Source organism: Vipera berus (genome assembly GCF_964194415.1).
Source record: "Vipera berus genome assembly, chromosome: 1".
Classification (NCBI taxonomy): domain Eukaryota; kingdom Metazoa; phylum Chordata; class Lepidosauria; order Squamata; family Viperidae; genus Vipera; species Vipera berus.
The window spans coordinates 1,368,552-1,385,709 of record NC_138202.1 but is presented as its reverse complement, the minus strand read 5'-3'; the positions used below and the strand labels follow the sequence as shown (position 1 = coordinate 1,385,709).

Genomic DNA, 17,158 nt, shown 5'->3' with positions numbered 1-17,158 from the left:
TTCTTATGGTCCAACTTTCACTGCCATACATTGCAACTGGGAAGACCAGAGCCTTGACTATACGCACATTCTATTCTATTCTATTCTATTCTATTCTATTCTATTCTATTCTATTCTATTCTATTCTATTCTATTCTATTCTATTCTATTCTATTCTATTCCATTCCATTCCATTCCATCCTATTATGCTATTCTATTCTATTCTATTCTATTCTATTCTATTCTATTCTATTCTATTCTATTCTATTCTATTCTATTCTATTCTATTCTATTCTATTCTATTCTATTCTATTCTATTTTACTCTACTCTACTCTACTCTACTCTACTCTACTCTACTCTACTCTACTCTACTCTACTCTACTCTACTCTACTCTACTCTATTCCATTCTATTCCTTAGGATAACCAAATGTAGATCAGAGCCCTGGTTGGATATGGAAATTTGACTGGATATTCAAATTGGTTTCTGAAAAGGTCAAGAAGCTAGAAACGTTAGTGCTGATGCACAGTGGGAAATGGAGAAAGCAAAAAAAAAAGAATGAAAAAGGTCAGCCAGCCACTTTTGAACACAGCTGAGCCCAAAAGTTAAGACTCTTATCTAAGTATAAAGGTTACCTTATCTAAAATTTCCATTGCTAAGAGAGATAGTCGTTAAGTGGTTTTGGCTACCCTCTATGACCTTTCTCGCCACAGAAGCAAAGCAAGCATATTTGCAGCCCCCCCGTCCCATTTGCCCCCCACCCTGTCGTTCTTACCCATGCAGTTCTTCATCATCATAAAGCCGCTCTCGTAGCCTTCGAAGCATTCGCACTCAAAACCGCCGGGCGTGTTGACGCAGGCGCCATGGCCACACAGGTCTGGGGAGATCCGGCATTCGTCTATATCTGGGGTGGGATTGGGGGAGAGGAGGAGGAGGGTCAAGGCAGGGTCCAGCAGGAGCTTCTTTGGGAGAAGGTGAGGGTCCCCGACTGCCTGGGAGGTTGGGGTGCACCTCCAGAGGCTGCTGGACATGGTGGCCCACACGGGTCACGTGGAGAGACCTTCAGCTCCAGAAGTCTGGGATATCTCCTGTTCACGGCCACTGTGACAGCCACGGACACGATCTATGTTATGTAGGTCCCGACACACATGTGTGATCTGGAACACTAAAACTGGCCTTGGTCATGGAGTAGACGTGACAGGACCTTCAGCTCCAGAAGTCTGGAATAGCTCCTGTTCACGGCCACCGTAACAGCCACGGACCTGATCCACGTTGTGTAGGTCCTGACATACATGTGTGGTCTAGAACACTAGAACTGGCCTTATATGACAGGACCTTCAGCTCCAGAAGTCTTGGATATCACCTGTTCACAGCCACCGTGACAGCCACGAACCTGATCCACGTTATGTAGGTCCCGACACACCTGTTATATAGGCCCAGGACATTAGAACTGGTCTTGGTCCCAGAGCAGACATGAAAGGACCAGAAAGGGCAAAACGTTGAACGTGGTTCCTTCTCCTGGGCAGATCCTTTGAGTTGGCAATGGAGATCTGATCAGATCACTCTCCCTGGATGGATCTGGTGGATTCCCAGAGGCCCTGGGGGAGTCTTCCCAGGGTCTGGTTGGGACTCGGCTGAGATCCTGGTGGCCCACGAGAATATAGAGAAGCCCACCATCAAATAGGACAGACGTCCCACCATAAGGGCGACGTTGACTTGCTGGCCAAATGCCAGGAGAACGGTGGGTCTTCTCGGGTTGTGGGATGGTTGAAAAGAAAAACTGGCAGTCTGACAACGGAAAAGGTCGAGCATCTGAAGATACTTAGTTGAAACAGAGGCTCTTTTCCAGCTAGAGTGGTTTGGCATTGTCCAGGGACAGACTGACAGAAGAGGAGGGAGGGAGGAAAGGAAGGAAGGGAGGGAAGAAGGAAGGAAAGAGAGAAGGGAGGGAGGGAGAGACAGAGGAAAGAAGGAAGGAAAGAAAGATGGGAGGGGGGAGGAAGGAAAAAAGGAAAGAAGGAAAGAGAGGAAGGAAGGAAGGAAGGAAGGAAGGAAGGAAGGAAGGAAGGAAGGAAGGAAGGAAGGATGGGTGGAAAGAGGGAAGTGTAGAAGGGAGGGAAGAAGGAAGGGAGGGAGGGTGGAAAGAAGAAGGAAGGAGATAGGAAGGAAGTGTGGAAAGAAGGAAGGAAAGAAAGATGGGAGAGAGGGTGGATGGAAATAAGGAAAGATGAAGAAAAGAAGAAGGGAGGGAGGAGAAAGAGAGGAAGAAAGGAAGAGAGGGAGGAAGGGAGAGAGGGTGGAAAGAAGAAGGAAGGAGATAGGAAGGAAGGGTGGAAAGAAGGAAAGAAGGATGGGAGGGAGGAAGGAAATAAGGAAAGAGATGAAGGAAGGAAGAAGTGGGAGTTAGGAAGGAAAGGAGAAAGAGAGAAGGAAGGAAGGAAGGAAGGAAGGAAGGAAGGAAGGAAGGAAGGAACGAAGGAACGAACGAACGAATTTCACCGGCAAAGCCAAAAGCAGGAATTCTGGGGGCGAATCAACCGACCTTAGAGGAACAAGCAGAGGTTTTTGGGCCCACCTGTGCAGTTCCTCTCCTCGGCGTCCAGAGCGAAGCCGCTGCCGCAGAGGCACCGGAAGCTCCCGATGGTGTTGCGACAGGTGCCGTGGGTGCAAAGACCAGAGAACATCTTGCATTCGTTCACATCTGGGGAAGGCAGAAAGGCCACGGTTGAGTATCGCCTCCCACACTGCCAAAAAACCCCCATTCCTTGAGGAGCACCAGGGCGGCCTCTTCGCCCTGCCGGAAGCCCCGTTCTCTTGTTCCTGAGCTGCAGAAAAGTCCATTTCTTTCCAGGTCCATCCATTTATGAATTTCACCTCCTTTCAGATTCTTTGGAGGAATTGGCCACTGGCCAAGGGTAGGCAACTATGGGGCATCCTATATGCTCCTGACCGAGCAGAGGCAGTTTCAAGAATCATATCAGGAAGACAACGGTCCATGGAGATTCTCCGTCCTACAGGTCACGGTTGTCCCAAAGGTGCTTTTTTTTTTCCCCAGGAGGCAACTGGACTTTGTTTGTTTTTCCTTTGAAGACGTTTTGCTTCTCATCCAAGAGGCTTCTTCAGCTCTGACCGGATGATGGGGAAGGGAAGGATTTATACTCCTTGCAGACAGCTGGTCATTTGCATGCTTTTAGAGGGTCGTTCAGGCCGCTTGGAGGTTTGTCTGTGTCCTGAGGGTCACCTGAGGGGTGCAAATGGGGGTGGAGCCTTCTTGGAACTGCTAAAAGGACTGTTTTGTGGACTGGAGATAGATGATGTTGTATTCCCTCCCACTCCCCGCTCCAAGTGTCCTCAACGGCTCTCCAAAAGGATGCAAATGACCAGCTGTCTGCAAGGAGTATAAATCCTTCCATTCTCCACCATCCCGTCAGAGCTGAAGAAGCTTCTGCGATGAGAAGGAAAATGCCTTCAGAGAATAACCAGGAAGTCCGGTTGCCTCCTTTTAAAAAAAGGAAATTCAGACAATGGACTCCCTGAGCAAGCAACTAGAGGGAACAAATGGAGGATTTGAAAGGGGGCGGATACTGTATGTGGAGAAGACCCCAAGCCACATCATGCTGCAAGGAGAGTGTAGGAAACTTTGTGGTGGACTGCAATTTACCTGCAACCTTGGTCCTCCTGCCTAAAAAGAACAACTCAAAGGACACCCAAAGTTGCTTTTTTTCAAGTGGCAACTGAACTTTCTTTGTTTTCCCTGGAAGACATTTCGCTTCTCATCCAAGAAGCTTCTCCGGTTCTGACTGAATGGTGGAAAACGGATATATTCCTTGGCGCTCTTTCTGAGATTCGTTGAGGCCGCTTGGAGGCCACTGTTTTGAAGAGCAGAAAAGTCCACATTTTGAACAGGGAGGATGGCTGGTTTGAAAGAAGGGTCAAAAAGGACATCTACGTTGAGGCTGACCAGCCCTGTCTCAACAGAGGGGGAGGGATATGACACCACCTCTCTCCTGTTTACAACACTGTCCTTTCAGGATTGCCAAAAAGGTTCCACACTTTTGAGGGGACAGATAAACCTCCAAGTGGCCTCAATGACTCTCAGAGAGAGTACTAACGTCCAGATGACTGCAAGGAATATAAAGCCTTCCATTCTCCACCATTCGGTCAGAACTGAAGAAGCTTCTTGGATGAGAAGCGAAATGTCTTCAAAAGAAAACAACGAAAATCCAGTTGCCTTTTGAAAAAAGCACCTTGGGGACAACGATGACCCGGGTGACAGAGAATCTCCATACTCAAACTACACCTGTTGGAAATGCACGCTCCTGTCCTTATTGGAAGAGGAGATAAAAGTGTTTGAGGAGGGATATCCATACTGTGACAGACCGTGGAAAATGAGAAGTTCTATCCAGGATAAAGATGCTTAAGTGTTGCAGAGGAGAAACTCAATGCCAGAGAACTGTCATCCTATTTCCCAGGCTTTCAGAAGCTCATTACACTTGATCTTCGTGGCATGATACATTCAATCAAACATTTGTTGCAAATTATTCAAGTTCTCGGTCAACAGCACAGCACTGCCAGCATACAAAGTGAATCTGCTTCCTCAATCAACACACTTGTATTGTCCCATTTCTCCTCCCCCCCCTCCAAACATTCCTCATAACCTTGTGCTTTGGTGGCTTAACAGGGCCTCCCCAATCTTTAAGAAACTCATAACATTTGATCTGTGTTGCGTGATACATTTGATCAAACATCCGCTGCAAATTATTCAGCTTCTCAGCCAACAGCACAGCACTGCCAGCATACAAATCTGCTTCTGCAACGCACAAACTTCTATTGTCCCCTGCCCAAGCGGTGGTTTGAGGGGGATCCCCAATCTTTGCCTTACTCCCCACTTAAGGCTGACCCCTGTGCTAAGCCTTCCGGTGATTCTCAGCCCTCCTTGACTTCCATCCTCTTCCCCACGGATGGATTTTTGCAGTCACCCATCCGCAAAACCTCCTCACTCATACCTTTGTAAAAAGGCCGGCCGGATAAGACATCTCCCCGGTTGGCAAAGCCAGGTCCCCGCGGGCAGATGGCTTTGAATTCAGCCGAGCCGGGCTTGGGGCATTCCTCACAGTCCTTGCCCCAGGCCGCGCCAACCGAGCAGCAGCAAAGGTCAATGCGGTATTTCCCTGGCAGTGCCACGGTGCACTCGTCCTCGGCCCACTTCATGTAACACTGCTCCAGCCGCACATCTGGATGGGGGAGAAGCGAGAGCGAAGGGAGGTCAGAAAGCCGGGGTGAGGATTTAGGGAAAAAGGAGAGCAGGGATTCTTCCTCCCTCCCTCCCTCCCTCCCTCCTTTCCTTTCTTCCTTCTCTTTCTTTTTCTTCCTTTTTCTTCCTTTTTCTCTCCTTTTCCCTTGCCTCATCACTTTTTCCTTTCCCTCCCTTCCTTCCTTCCTTCCTTCCTTCCTTCCTTCCTTCCTTCCTTCCTTCCTTCCTTCCATCTCTCCTTTTCTTTTTCTTTCTCTCTTCTCTCCTCCCCTCTCCTTTTCCCTTGCTTCCTCACTCATTGCTCCTTCCTTCCTTCCTTCCTTCCTTCCTTCCTTCCTTCCTTCCTTCCTTCCTTCCTTCCTTCCTTCCTTCCTTCCTTCTTTCCTTCCTCTCCCTTCCTATCTCAATTCCTTCCTTACTTCAGTTTCAGCACTCCCCAAGAGAAGAAGGCAGCTAGATGAGTCATATCACCCGGTCCTCACCTACGCAGGTCCGGCCAGAACCATCCAAGGTCAACCCTTCTGGACATTCGCATCGGAAGGACCCTGCCGTGTTCACGCAGTGGCCATTGGGGCAGACCCCCGGGAAGACGTCGCACTCGTTCACATCTGGTGGGGCAGAGAGAAACATTGGCTGGAGGACAGAAGGTCCTGATGGCGGCCATGGCTGGGGCAGCCCTAGAAGACCTCCCTAGCGTTCTTCTGAAAGGGCACCATCCAGACCATCTCCCATCTGAGCAGAACTGAGCTGAGGTCCTGTCAACGCTTGAGCAGTCCAATTTGAGAAGAACCTGGTTGTGATGTTCTTTGATGGCAAAGGAGCTTTCTGCCAGGTTCCACAGCAGGTTGTCTCTGAGCATCTCCACATCCTTCCTCCCGAAACTCTCAGAGACAACCAATTCCTCTTTTTTGGAGGTTGGGGGGCTCCATACCCAGCCCCTCGAGAAACAAGGCAGGGCTCGCCAACCAGAGATGGAAGCTACCTTCACAAGAGAGACCCTTCCTCCTGGCGTAACCTCGTGGACAGGCGGCATCTGGAACCGAAGAGAAAAAGGGTAGAGCCTTGTGGCATGGTGGCTTGTTGGGAGACCCAAAGGAAGGCACCCCATGGATCAGAGTCCCACTTTACCGATCTCACAGCGTTCACAGGGGCTGCCCCAGGCAGCCCCCAATGTGGCACAGCATTCGGACTTCAAGGTAGCCCCGTTGATGTTGACTTCACAGCGTCCTTCTTGGATGTTGAGCCAACAGGTGCCCTTCATGCTGTCTGGGGCGTGAAAGCAGAGAGATAGGTTGGGTGTATGTGTGTGTGTGTGTTCTGCAGCAAAGAGGTATCATTGCACATGGCCAGGTGTTAGAAAAGCACATCTTGGTTCCCACTTGCTGGCGAGAAACATCCAGCCCATCGTCTTGCACAACCAGGTGAGATAATTCTATTTTACAGTAAAGATATTGTAAGGGGATTGTGCAGCAGGTGTCCCAATTGAAGTTAGAGATGCTGACATGAACTTGCAAGTTTATATACATAAATATATTTTACAGCTATATTTACAGTAAATAAGATAGTCAGGCACATCACTACATCATTATGAGGTAAATCATGAGGTAAAACACAGAACAGCATAATAGAGCACACAGAAGAAAAAGGTGGGAAAAAAGGGAAGCTCCCCCTTTACACCCACAGCAACCAGTCACAGTGTAGATTGCCTCATGCAGGAGCAAACAAGATAGTCAGGAACACAGGAGTACCACGAGGTAAATCTAAACAGCATGCAGAGCACACAGAAGAAAAAGGCGGGAAAAAAGGTATACTCCCCCTTTATACCCAGCAACCAATCATAACGTTGACTGCCTCATGCAGGAGCAGACAAGATAGTCAGGAACACAGGAACAACATGAGGTAAATCAAAAAGTATACAGAGCACACAGAAGAAAAAGGCGGGGAAAAAGGGGAACTCCCCCTTTATACTTATCACAATCACAGTGTAATTACCTCATGCATAAGTCTTACCATTCAACTACAATTGTGTCTTCTGGCCCATTGCACACTTTACTGTTCTAGCTACTAAATTAAACATCTTAACAATAACAGAATCTTGCAAGTCTGAAAGGACAAACTTCCCGCCATCACTTTTAACTGCTTGATCCGTTAGGATGGGTCCTTCTTAAGTTTTTTCGACTGACCATTGAGTCACTGAGGGCTCCTGCCTCTCTTCTCTGATGGTTGCCTAGCCAGCTTCTCTTCCCTTCCTTCCTCAATACATCATCCACATATTCCATTAAACGGTGTGACCGTTCCCTGGCACCCTCGGTCAGGTCCCTGTCGGAACGTTGCCATTTTAAAGGAAGGGAGGATGTATTTTGGGGAATAGAGAATTTGCTGCTTCACTTTGATGTATCTGTATGGGAATTTGGGAGGTGGGCCATCAGGGCCATCTGGATGGACTCCTTTCTGGCCAATTCCAGCCTGTTACCAAGGTTGTGGCGCCAGGGAGACAACTTGTTATTAACGTCTGGCCTCAGAGTTCTCATAACACCTTTGCGCCAGCAGATTGGCTCCTGACAGATTGGGGCATCAGGGTGGGGTTGGCATATTGGGGAATTTAGCTTAACAGTTTGCGCGGGAACTTCAGATTCTGCCTGACTTCCTTGCAATCACTTTCTTTCAGTAAACGTTCTTTTGAAATAACGCTCGTTTCAAGAGTCATGCTTTCCTGAGTAGATAGCTGAGGCAAGACTTACGCCCTCCTTTGCACCCACATCCAGAGTCCAGGACCTGAGACGCTGGCTCTAAAGCCCAACCCTATGACCATTACTGGTTAGGGCAGCTTCTTACCAACACAAATGGTGCCACTGGGATCCAGTTTGCTTCCAGGTGAGCACTCGCAGGCAAAGGAGCCGGCATTGTTCCGGCAGATCCCGTTGACACAGGGGCTGGAGGCACACTCGTTAATATCTAGGAGACAGAAGGAAAAGGGCAGAACCGGGAGCTAATTTTTTGTTGCCCAGGCCCAGGATGGACTTCCGGAAGCAGCATCCAAAGAGAGAACCGGTTGTTCACACATTTGAATCAGTTGCCAAGCATCCAAATATAAATCACATGACCCTGGGGATGCTGCAATGGTCATAAGTGTGAAAAATGGTCGTAAGTCATTTCAGTGCAATGGCAACTTTGAACAGTTTTCGTTCGCTTGTTTGTCTTTTGGTCATCAAGTTTTGGTTTTTCTTGCCTAAGTGTAAAACCTTACTTTGGTGAATTTCATTTTGCTAGATAGCGCCCAATGTTCCAGTCTATCGAGAAGAAATCAAAAGCTGGAGGGTTTGTAAGAATCCATCCCAGTTTCTTGCTTTGTGGCCACCAGCTCTTTGGGATCTACTAGATTCAACTATTCACCTTCGCTGCCATGGTTTCAAGGCTTCTACCTTGATGTTTGGTATCTGCGGTGTACCCACTTCCAGACCAAGAGAAAACAGTTACCTTCACACGTGTCTGTCTCGATCCGGAAGACGAATCCCTTGGGGCAGCTGCAGCTGTAGCTCCCAGGCGTGTTGCGGCACAAGCCATTGTCACACAACAGGCGATTGATGGCGCACTCGTCCACATCTGGAGAGAGAAGTAAGACACAGCAGCTGACAAATGTGCTGTTCTCCATCCTCTTTTGAGCCATAAGGACTAGCCACTTTTTTTAAAAAAACATGAAGGGAACTTAATAGGATAGGGTAGACTAAACACACACAATGGGGTTTAATTCTGACTCTCCTATCTTTCCCATTGGGAATTAGATGGGAAACCATAGTTTTCCACGATATCCATTCTGTTAACCATCATCACTCACCTTCAAGGTCAAGTTTTGCAAGGCTGAAGTCCTTGATGCTCTCTGGGCTGGGTTCTTCGTTTGCAGACATTTCATGACCCAACTAGGTTACATCATCCATGCTAGTGAGTGTAAGGTTTGCTCCCTGATTATATACAATAGGCTGCCCTGCCAGTCTTGGTGGGGTGTTGTTTTCTCCTTGATAGTTTTCTGGTTAGGATACTGTTTGCCGCTTGATTATTTCTTTCCTTGGCAGTTCCTCGATTAGGGTATTGTTTTCTGTTTGTTTGTCTGGTATAAATCCCTGCTTATCTGGGTGTTCTGACCTACCTGAGCGATTCTCGGTTGCTAACGCAATGGCCATATCTGGCCTGAGAAATTATGGTCCTCGTCATCGCTCCCTCATAGGTACAGAGCTAATATTCATCACACCTGGCCCAGCACAAGACCCTCACTTGACACACCCACATCCGAAGCCCTTATAAGCAGAAAAGCACTGACACAGACATCCCCTCAACTTTGCTGAAGACGTTGCCTAGCTTGGTAACGAAATGTTCGGAAAACAACCCACAAGCCTGTTAATAGCCCTCATCCTGCACCTGAGCTGCAGATATTCGGCACTATTGCACGGAATAACAGAGTTGGAAGGGACCTTGAAGGTCTTCCGGTCCAACCCTCTGCTTGAACAGGAAACCCTATATCATGTCAAACAGATCCTTGCTTCAAAACCTCCAGTACTGGAGCAACCACAGCTTCTGGAGGCAGGTTGTTCCACCAATTAATTGTCCTCACTGTCAGGAAATTCCTCCTTAGTTCCAGATTGCTTCTCTCCTTGATCGGTTTCCATCTGTTGCTTCTTGTCTTGCCCTCTGGTGCTTTGGAAAATAAGTGGACCCTCCCTCTTCTTTGTGGCAGCCCCTCAAATACTGGAAGACTGCTATCCTGTCCCCCCTATTTCTTCTTTTCTCTAGACTGGCCAAACCCAAGTCCTGCAATCGTTCTTCTTTTTAGATAGAATAGAATAGAATAGAATAGAATAGAATAGAATAGAATAGAATAGAATAGAATAGAATAGAGTAGAGTAGAGTAGAGTAGAGTAGAGTAGAGTAGAATAGAATAGAATAGAGTAGAGTAGAGTAGAGTAGAGTAGAGTAGAGTATTTTATTAAATTTATATACCGCTCTTTCCCGAAGGACTCAGGGCGGTTTACAGGGTATTTAAAATCAAGCAATACAAAATACAAAATTTAAAAACAATTAAAAAAGATTAAATTATCCCTTAAAATAAAAACCCCAGTTAAAAAAACCCCAGGAGTAGAGTAGAATAGAATAAAGAAAGAATAGAATAGAATAGAGTTGAATAGAATAGAAGGATAGGGATGGAATAGAATAGAATAGAATAGAATAGAATAGAATAGAATAGAATAGAATAGAATAGAATAGAATAGAATAGAATAGAATAGAATAGAATAGAATTTAATAATAGAATAGAATAGAATAGAATAGAATAGAATAGAATAGAATAGAATAGAATAGAATAGAATAGAATAGAATAGAATAGAATAGAATAGAATAGAACAGAACAGAATAGAATAGAATTATGGGATAGAATAGAATAGAATGCAGAATAGAATGCAGAGTAGAGTAGAGTAGAGTAGAATAGAGTAGAGTAGAGTAGAATAGAATAGAATAGAATAAGTAGAATAAAGACATGATAATAATAATAATAATAATAATAATAATAATAATAATAATAATAATAATAATAATAATAATAATAATAATAATAATAATAATAATAATAATAATAATAATAATAATTTTATTTGTATACTGCCCTTCTCCCAAAGGACTCAGGGCGGTGAACAGGGCAAACATATAAAAGTACAAAAATACAAAAGTTAAGAAAGAATTAAATGAGATGCCCAAGTTACAACAATAGGTTAAAATACATTTAAAACAACAATAAAATCCAAACCCATCCCCCATCAGGCCAGGCCGGCTTGTTCGAACAAATAAGTCTTCAGATCGCGTTGGAAGGAGCGAAGGTCGGGCGCCATGCGGAGCTCAACCAGCAATAATATAATATAATTATATAATAATTATATAATTAAATAGAATAGAATAGAATAGAATAGAATAGAATAGAATAGAATAGAATAGAACAGAACAGAACAGAACAGAACAGAACAGAACAGAACAGAATAGAATAGAATAGAATAGAATAGAATAAGAATAGAACGGAACGGAACGGAACAGAACAGAACAAAACAGAATAACAGAGTTGGAATTGACCTGGGAGATCATCTAGTCCAACCCCCTGCTCGGGCTCTTCTCCGCACTCTTTCCAGAGTCTACAGTTTCTAGCCCAGCTCTGGCCAGTGTCGCCACCCGCCCTCTGCTGAATGGCCAGCCTCAAGCCCCGTGTTTTTGCTCTGCTCCGCTCTTACTCACCCACGCAGTTCTTCCCAGTGGGGTCCGATTCGTAGCCCAGATTGCAAATGCAGCGATAGCTCCCTCGAAGGTTTTCGCACATGCCGTTGGGGCAGATGTCGGGGTTCAAGGCGCACTCGTTAATATCTGTGCCAGAGAATCGCAACCTCAGTCCCTCTCCTCAACATTCCCCCCACCCTCCTTTTTCTCAACCTTGGCAGCTTGAGGATGTCTGGACTTCAACTCCCAGAATTCCACAGCCAACCATGGAAACGCTAATGCCAGAGGACTGAGGGGGACAAGCCTAATAACAAAATACAGCTAGTCCTCATCTTACAACAGTCTGTTTAGTGACCATTCAAAGTTACAACGGCCCTTTTGTGACCTCCTGACAAGCAAAGTCAATGGGGATTCGCTTAATGACCCTGTTACCAATTGAAGAACTGCAGCGATTCGCTTAACAACCGTGGCAAGGAAGGTCGCAAGATCGGTGGGGCAAACCCGCTTAGCAAGTGTCTCGCTTAGCCACGGACATTTTTTTTGGCTCTGTTGTGATTTGTAATCTGAGGACTACCTGCATGTTCTAACTTTCCTGATAGGACTCCTAATCCTACTAAATGTCAAATTACATAGATTGAAAGAACACGGGGATAGATCATTGGAGAATTGAATGCGAAATCCCCTTTATGGTTAAAGCAGTAGGAAGATTAGAATCGTTCAGTTGGAAGGGGGCCCTTGAGGTCATCTAGTCCAACCCCCCGCACAGGGCAGGAATCTATACTAAAAGTATCTCTGGCAACCAGTCATTCAGCTTCCATTTGGATACATCTAATGAAAGCTCTCCGCTAGAGGTTTTCCCTTAAATTGTGCTTACTAATAGAAGGTTTTTTTTCTCACCCCCCTGTAATATTTCACCAGAATCTGCCTGAAAACCCATAATAAGTGTTGAGAACTTGCCTCGTCCATCCGCTGTGATGCCTATCCCACTACTGCACAATGCTTGGAATTCAGCTGGAGGGGACAGAGAAAAAAAATCAAACATTTATCGTTTGGGAAAGCAACATCGAGAGGTGATCTGCACAACTGAACGTGTTAATATCACAGGTGAAATATCCTCATTGCTTGCAAACGTTAATGCACCACGTGTCCTCCGTAGAAGCATTTTTTTTTAAAAAAATGAGAAGCTTTCTCAAATATTTTCCTAAATAGTGAAAAATAATTAGGTACAAATTACAAAGTGAGTGTTCATACAAGTTGATCCCATACATTTTTCACAGTGGGGAAACTTATGTAGAGGCACTGCAGAAGATTATTGAATTTCGAGGACGTATTTTTACACTGAGACAATTCTAGAAGTTTACAGTTCCAATAGAACCTTTGTGTCAGAATCCATTTATATCATATTCGTAAATGTATGTTTAAAACATTATTCCATGGATCCTGCCATCTCCGAGGAGGAGGGAACGGATGTGTATTGAGCCGGTATTAGGCATTTCAAAGGAAAAGAGAAGCCTTTTGAACTGGGGGAACAAAAGAGGGGGGTTAGGGTAGGATCATCTGGCTTGTGTCACGGAAGAGAGCAATAAACATAAAAGGTCCTAAGTTCCTTTTTCCCACGAGACGGATGATACGATGTAAATGATGGGGGACTGACCAAATGCGGTTAAGGGGGGGTTAAACCAGGAACTCTTTATAACGGTTTAGTTTGTGGAACAATATTAAGTCCTGTCTTGTATTCCTACAACCAAGCATGTCACAGTAAAGATTCTTTTTGGACTAAGATTTGGCTCCAAGAGTTTTGTCTTCCTAAGACGTGGTTTGGGGTGGGTCCTGACATTTTGTAGTTCAGGGTGGAACTGTGGAGTCCCTGGTGCTCGCTGAAGGTGGATGTTTTCTTGCAGACTTTTCGTTACCCAACTATGTAACACCACCAGGACTAGAAGGGGGGGGGTTGTGGAGAGGAGGAGGAGGAGGAGGAGGAGACTGTAGGGTCCTTGGTGCTCTCTGAGCTTGGTGGTTTTCTTGCAGACGTTTCATGACCCAACTTGGTAACGTTATCAGTGCCAGAAGGGTGTGGGATTTGCGGAGAAGAGGAGGAAGAGGAGGAAGAGGAGGAGGAAGGGTCTGTGGGATCCTCAGTCCTTTCTGAGTCTGGTGGTTTTCCCCCAGACCTTTTATTACCCAGCTAGATACATCATCAGTGCCAGAAGGGAGGGGGGTTGTGCAGAGGAGGAGGAGGACTGTGGTGTCCTTGGTGCGCTCTGAGCTTGGCGGCTTTCTTGCAGACATTTCATTACCAAACTAGGGAACCTCATCAGTGCTAGAACGGGGAGGTTTGTCTCTTTATGCTCCAGTCAAGGAACGACCAGCTCAGACAAAGACGTAAACAGCAGCCTAATCAAGAAGGGTGACTGCACAAGGCAACTCACTGGTATATAAACAGAAAGCAAACCCCACCCTCCCTCACACTGAGGATGTTACTTAGTTGGGTCATGAAACGTCTGCAAGGAAACATGCAAGCTCAGAAAGCACCAAGGACCCCACAGTCCTCCTCCTCCTCCAACAACAACAACAACAACTCCACCGCATTCCCTTCTAGCATGAAAAATAAGTTGGGTAATGAGTTGGGCAACGAAGCCTCTGCAAGAAAACTGCCAAGCTCAACATTTTAACCCTGAGCTACAGATATTCTCCTTTATCAGCTTTCTCTTTCTGCTTAAAACTGCCTGCTAAAATTACTAATGAAGCTGCAAATCTCCTGACTTACAGGTGTGCTCATTATCCCAAATCCTCAAAGAACCAATTCTTTGGCAAACGGCCACCGCCTGACTCCTGGCAAAGCAATTTAGAAACCAAAATATGCAGACTGACATTTGCCGGTCTGTTTCAGGTCAGCGGAGAGCCATCCAAGGTCACTTCTGCAGTTGCCAGATCTCTTTGATTTGTCCTCTCCCCCTCCCCCTCCCCATGGGCTACAGATGACCTCTCCAGGTGGACAAGCTGTCCCTAAGGCTTCTTCCCCCTATGCAGCTCCTCCTGGAAGAACTTCAAACTGCAAAAGGATCACTTGGTCATTCCAAGGAAAGCTTCAAAGTAAAAAAAAAAAAAACCTTGGCCAGGCCATCTAAAGAAAGCTGTTTTTTTTTAAAAAAAAACCTGTAATCAGTCATTCTCTTTTCTCCCCCCAGCCAAACTTCTTATATTCAGGGAAAAAAAAGTTTTTCTTGCACACTGCTCTCCCCAGATCCCAAATGGGACACTAGGAGAGCAGGACACATTTAGTGGTGAATGCTCCAACACTGGAAGTTTTTAAGAAGAGTCTGGACAGCCATTTGTCTGAAATGGTATAGGGTTTCCTGCCTTAGCAGAGAGTTGGACTAGATGACCTCCAAGGTCCAACTTCTTCTTCTTCTTCTTCTTCTTCTTCTTCTTCTTCTTCTTCTTCTTCTTCTTCTTCTTCTTCTTCTTCTTCTTCTTCTTCTTCTTCTTCTTCTTCTTCTTCTTCTTCTTCTTATTATTATTATTATTATTATTATTATTATTATTATTATTATTATTATTATTATTATTATTATTATTATTATTATTATTATTATTATTATTATTATTATTATTATTATTATTATTATTATTATTATTATGTAGGAATGGCCAGCCCGATCCATGGTGCTTGTGAGAAACACAGGAAGTGCCAGGTAATCAGTTCTTCCACTTAACATCTCTTCTTCTCTCCAAACAATTAAGGAAATAAATATGTCCTGTTCTCCGCCTAGAGTTGGCTTCCACCACTTCAGATGTTAGCAGCTCAATCCCACAACCCAGGCCTGGAATATTCCCAGCAGCTCTGCCCCAAATATGGTCCAAACAATGTCAAGAAGATCGCTGCCACGATGCAATGAAAGACCCATCTCTTTCTTATATACACCTCAACTGCATGTTAAAGATAAACTTCACCAAAAATGTCAACGCTGCAAAACATTGACATATTTTTGCACTGACAATATAAGAGACAGCCTGTTACTTTAATTGCTTCGCTTTGGGGGAGGGGGGGGAAAGGTCAGAGGAATGTTTTGAGAAGATGAGAAAAGCCCCCGTGCAGAATGGGAAGTGAAACTTCATATGTAAAACTAATTGGATAATGTGATTTATGACGTGTAGATAAGGGCGGGGATTACTGTGTGTTATGATGGGTTTGGGGGGAGGAGATTTCAGATTCTGGCATCCCTCCTTGAGTGGCGATGTTTCGTTTCATTCTTTTTAGATAAACAATGCCTGCATTTTGTTTGAACTGTCTCATTTATCGGAAGCATGACAAAAATATTTAGCATATTCTGCGGGCTCCTCAGAGCTCCTTTACTTTCCTGGGCACAGAGAAAGTTTGACTGCTTGAAAATCCAGAGGAGGCAGAAGCCTTTAGCTCGGACGTCTTCCGGGGGAACAAAACCTGGCGCCCCCAGTGATCCCTTCTCTGAAGTGGACTCACCGGAGTTTTTGGCAGGGCAAGGCTGGCACGGCTCTCCGAATCCGTGGTCTGGATTGGCACAGCAACACTCAGATTTGGTGACGGCTCCCGGGAAGGGACGGGCACAAGTGCCCTTCTTGATGCCACCATAGCAGGTGCTGCGGACGTGGGTATCCACGCAGACCCGCCCGTCCACGCCGATGGCCAGCCCTCCCAGGCACTCGCACCGAAACGAGCCCTCGGTGTTGATACACCAGCCGTTCATACAAATTCCCGGAGTCTCACACTCGTCAATGTCTGCAATAGGAAAGACAGGAGCAGTTAGACAGTGTTGTTCCCTTCTTTAGTTGGAGGGCAAAGGAAGCCACAGCGTGGAGCTGACCTCCCAAGCCTGCTGAAATACAGGTTTTAGAATGCTGTTTCGGAAGTCACATAGCAACAGTATGATTCCTTTGTGGCCAGTGCAGATAGTCCTAGACTTACAGCAGTTCGTTTAGCGACTGTTCGAATGAAAAAAGTGACTTATGATCATTTTTCACACGTACAGCCATTGCAGCATCTCCCTGATCATGTGATCAGAATCCGAACCCTTGGCAACAGGCTCATATTTATGACGGTCGCAGCGTCCCGGGGGGGCGTGTCACATGATCCCTCTTTTGTGACTTTCTGGCAAGCAAAGTCCACGGGGAAGCCAGATTCACTGAACAACCACGTTACTAATTTAACAACTTCAGGGATTCACTGAACGACTATGGCAAAACTCACTTAACAACTGTCTCACTTAGCAACAGAAATTTTGGGCTCGATGGCCATACGTTGAGGACCGCCTATAAATCATTCAGATAGTCACAGCAAATTTCCCCTATATAATTAACTGCTTTTTTTTTAACCACCGACGAGGATTTTTGGTCCACTGTCACAAATTAAATGATATAAATATAAATATAAATAAATAAATGTTCCCCCCACCTTGGAATATTGGCGTGAGTGGGAAAGAGGGATCGTGACTCTAGTTGCTCCAAAATAGGAGTTCGACAGAGACCTGAATTTTCTCCTCCACACTATGAAGTGGCTGCTGGAGATAATCCATCTGCTTGGAGTGAGGTATCATCAGAACATTGATGACACTGGTTGTAGATAGCTACTCTAAACCAGACTGAGAAACCTGTTGAAGACCTGACTTGGAACCTGGAGGCTACTACAGTCTATCTAGATGG

At 45.5% G+C, this 17,158-nt stretch overlaps 1 protein-coding gene across 1 annotated transcript in view; it reads right to left on the bottom strand.

Annotated features, from left to right (window-relative positions):
- FBN3 (fibrillin 3) overlaps positions 1–17,158 on the bottom strand; it is a gene marked incomplete at both ends in the record, with an annotated part of 201,276 nt that overhangs the window by 75,928 nt on the left and 108,190 nt on the right. The window contains 11 exons of the mRNA XM_081314809.1: positions 755–883; positions 2,555–2,680; positions 4,986–5,213; positions 5,716–5,841; positions 6,216–6,266; positions 6,362–6,499; positions 8,069–8,188; positions 8,711–8,836; positions 11,501–11,626; positions 12,437–12,490; positions 15,963–16,238. Coding sequence (XP_081170935.1) covers positions 755–883; positions 2,555–2,680; positions 4,986–5,213; positions 5,716–5,841; positions 6,216–6,266; positions 6,362–6,499; positions 8,069–8,188; positions 8,711–8,836; positions 11,501–11,626; positions 12,437–12,490; positions 15,963–16,238 — 1,500 coding nt within the window. The remainder of the gene's footprint in view (positions 1–754; positions 884–2,554; positions 2,681–4,985; positions 5,214–5,715; positions 5,842–6,215; positions 6,267–6,361; positions 6,500–8,068; positions 8,189–8,710; positions 8,837–11,500; positions 11,627–12,436; positions 12,491–15,962; positions 16,239–17,158) is intronic.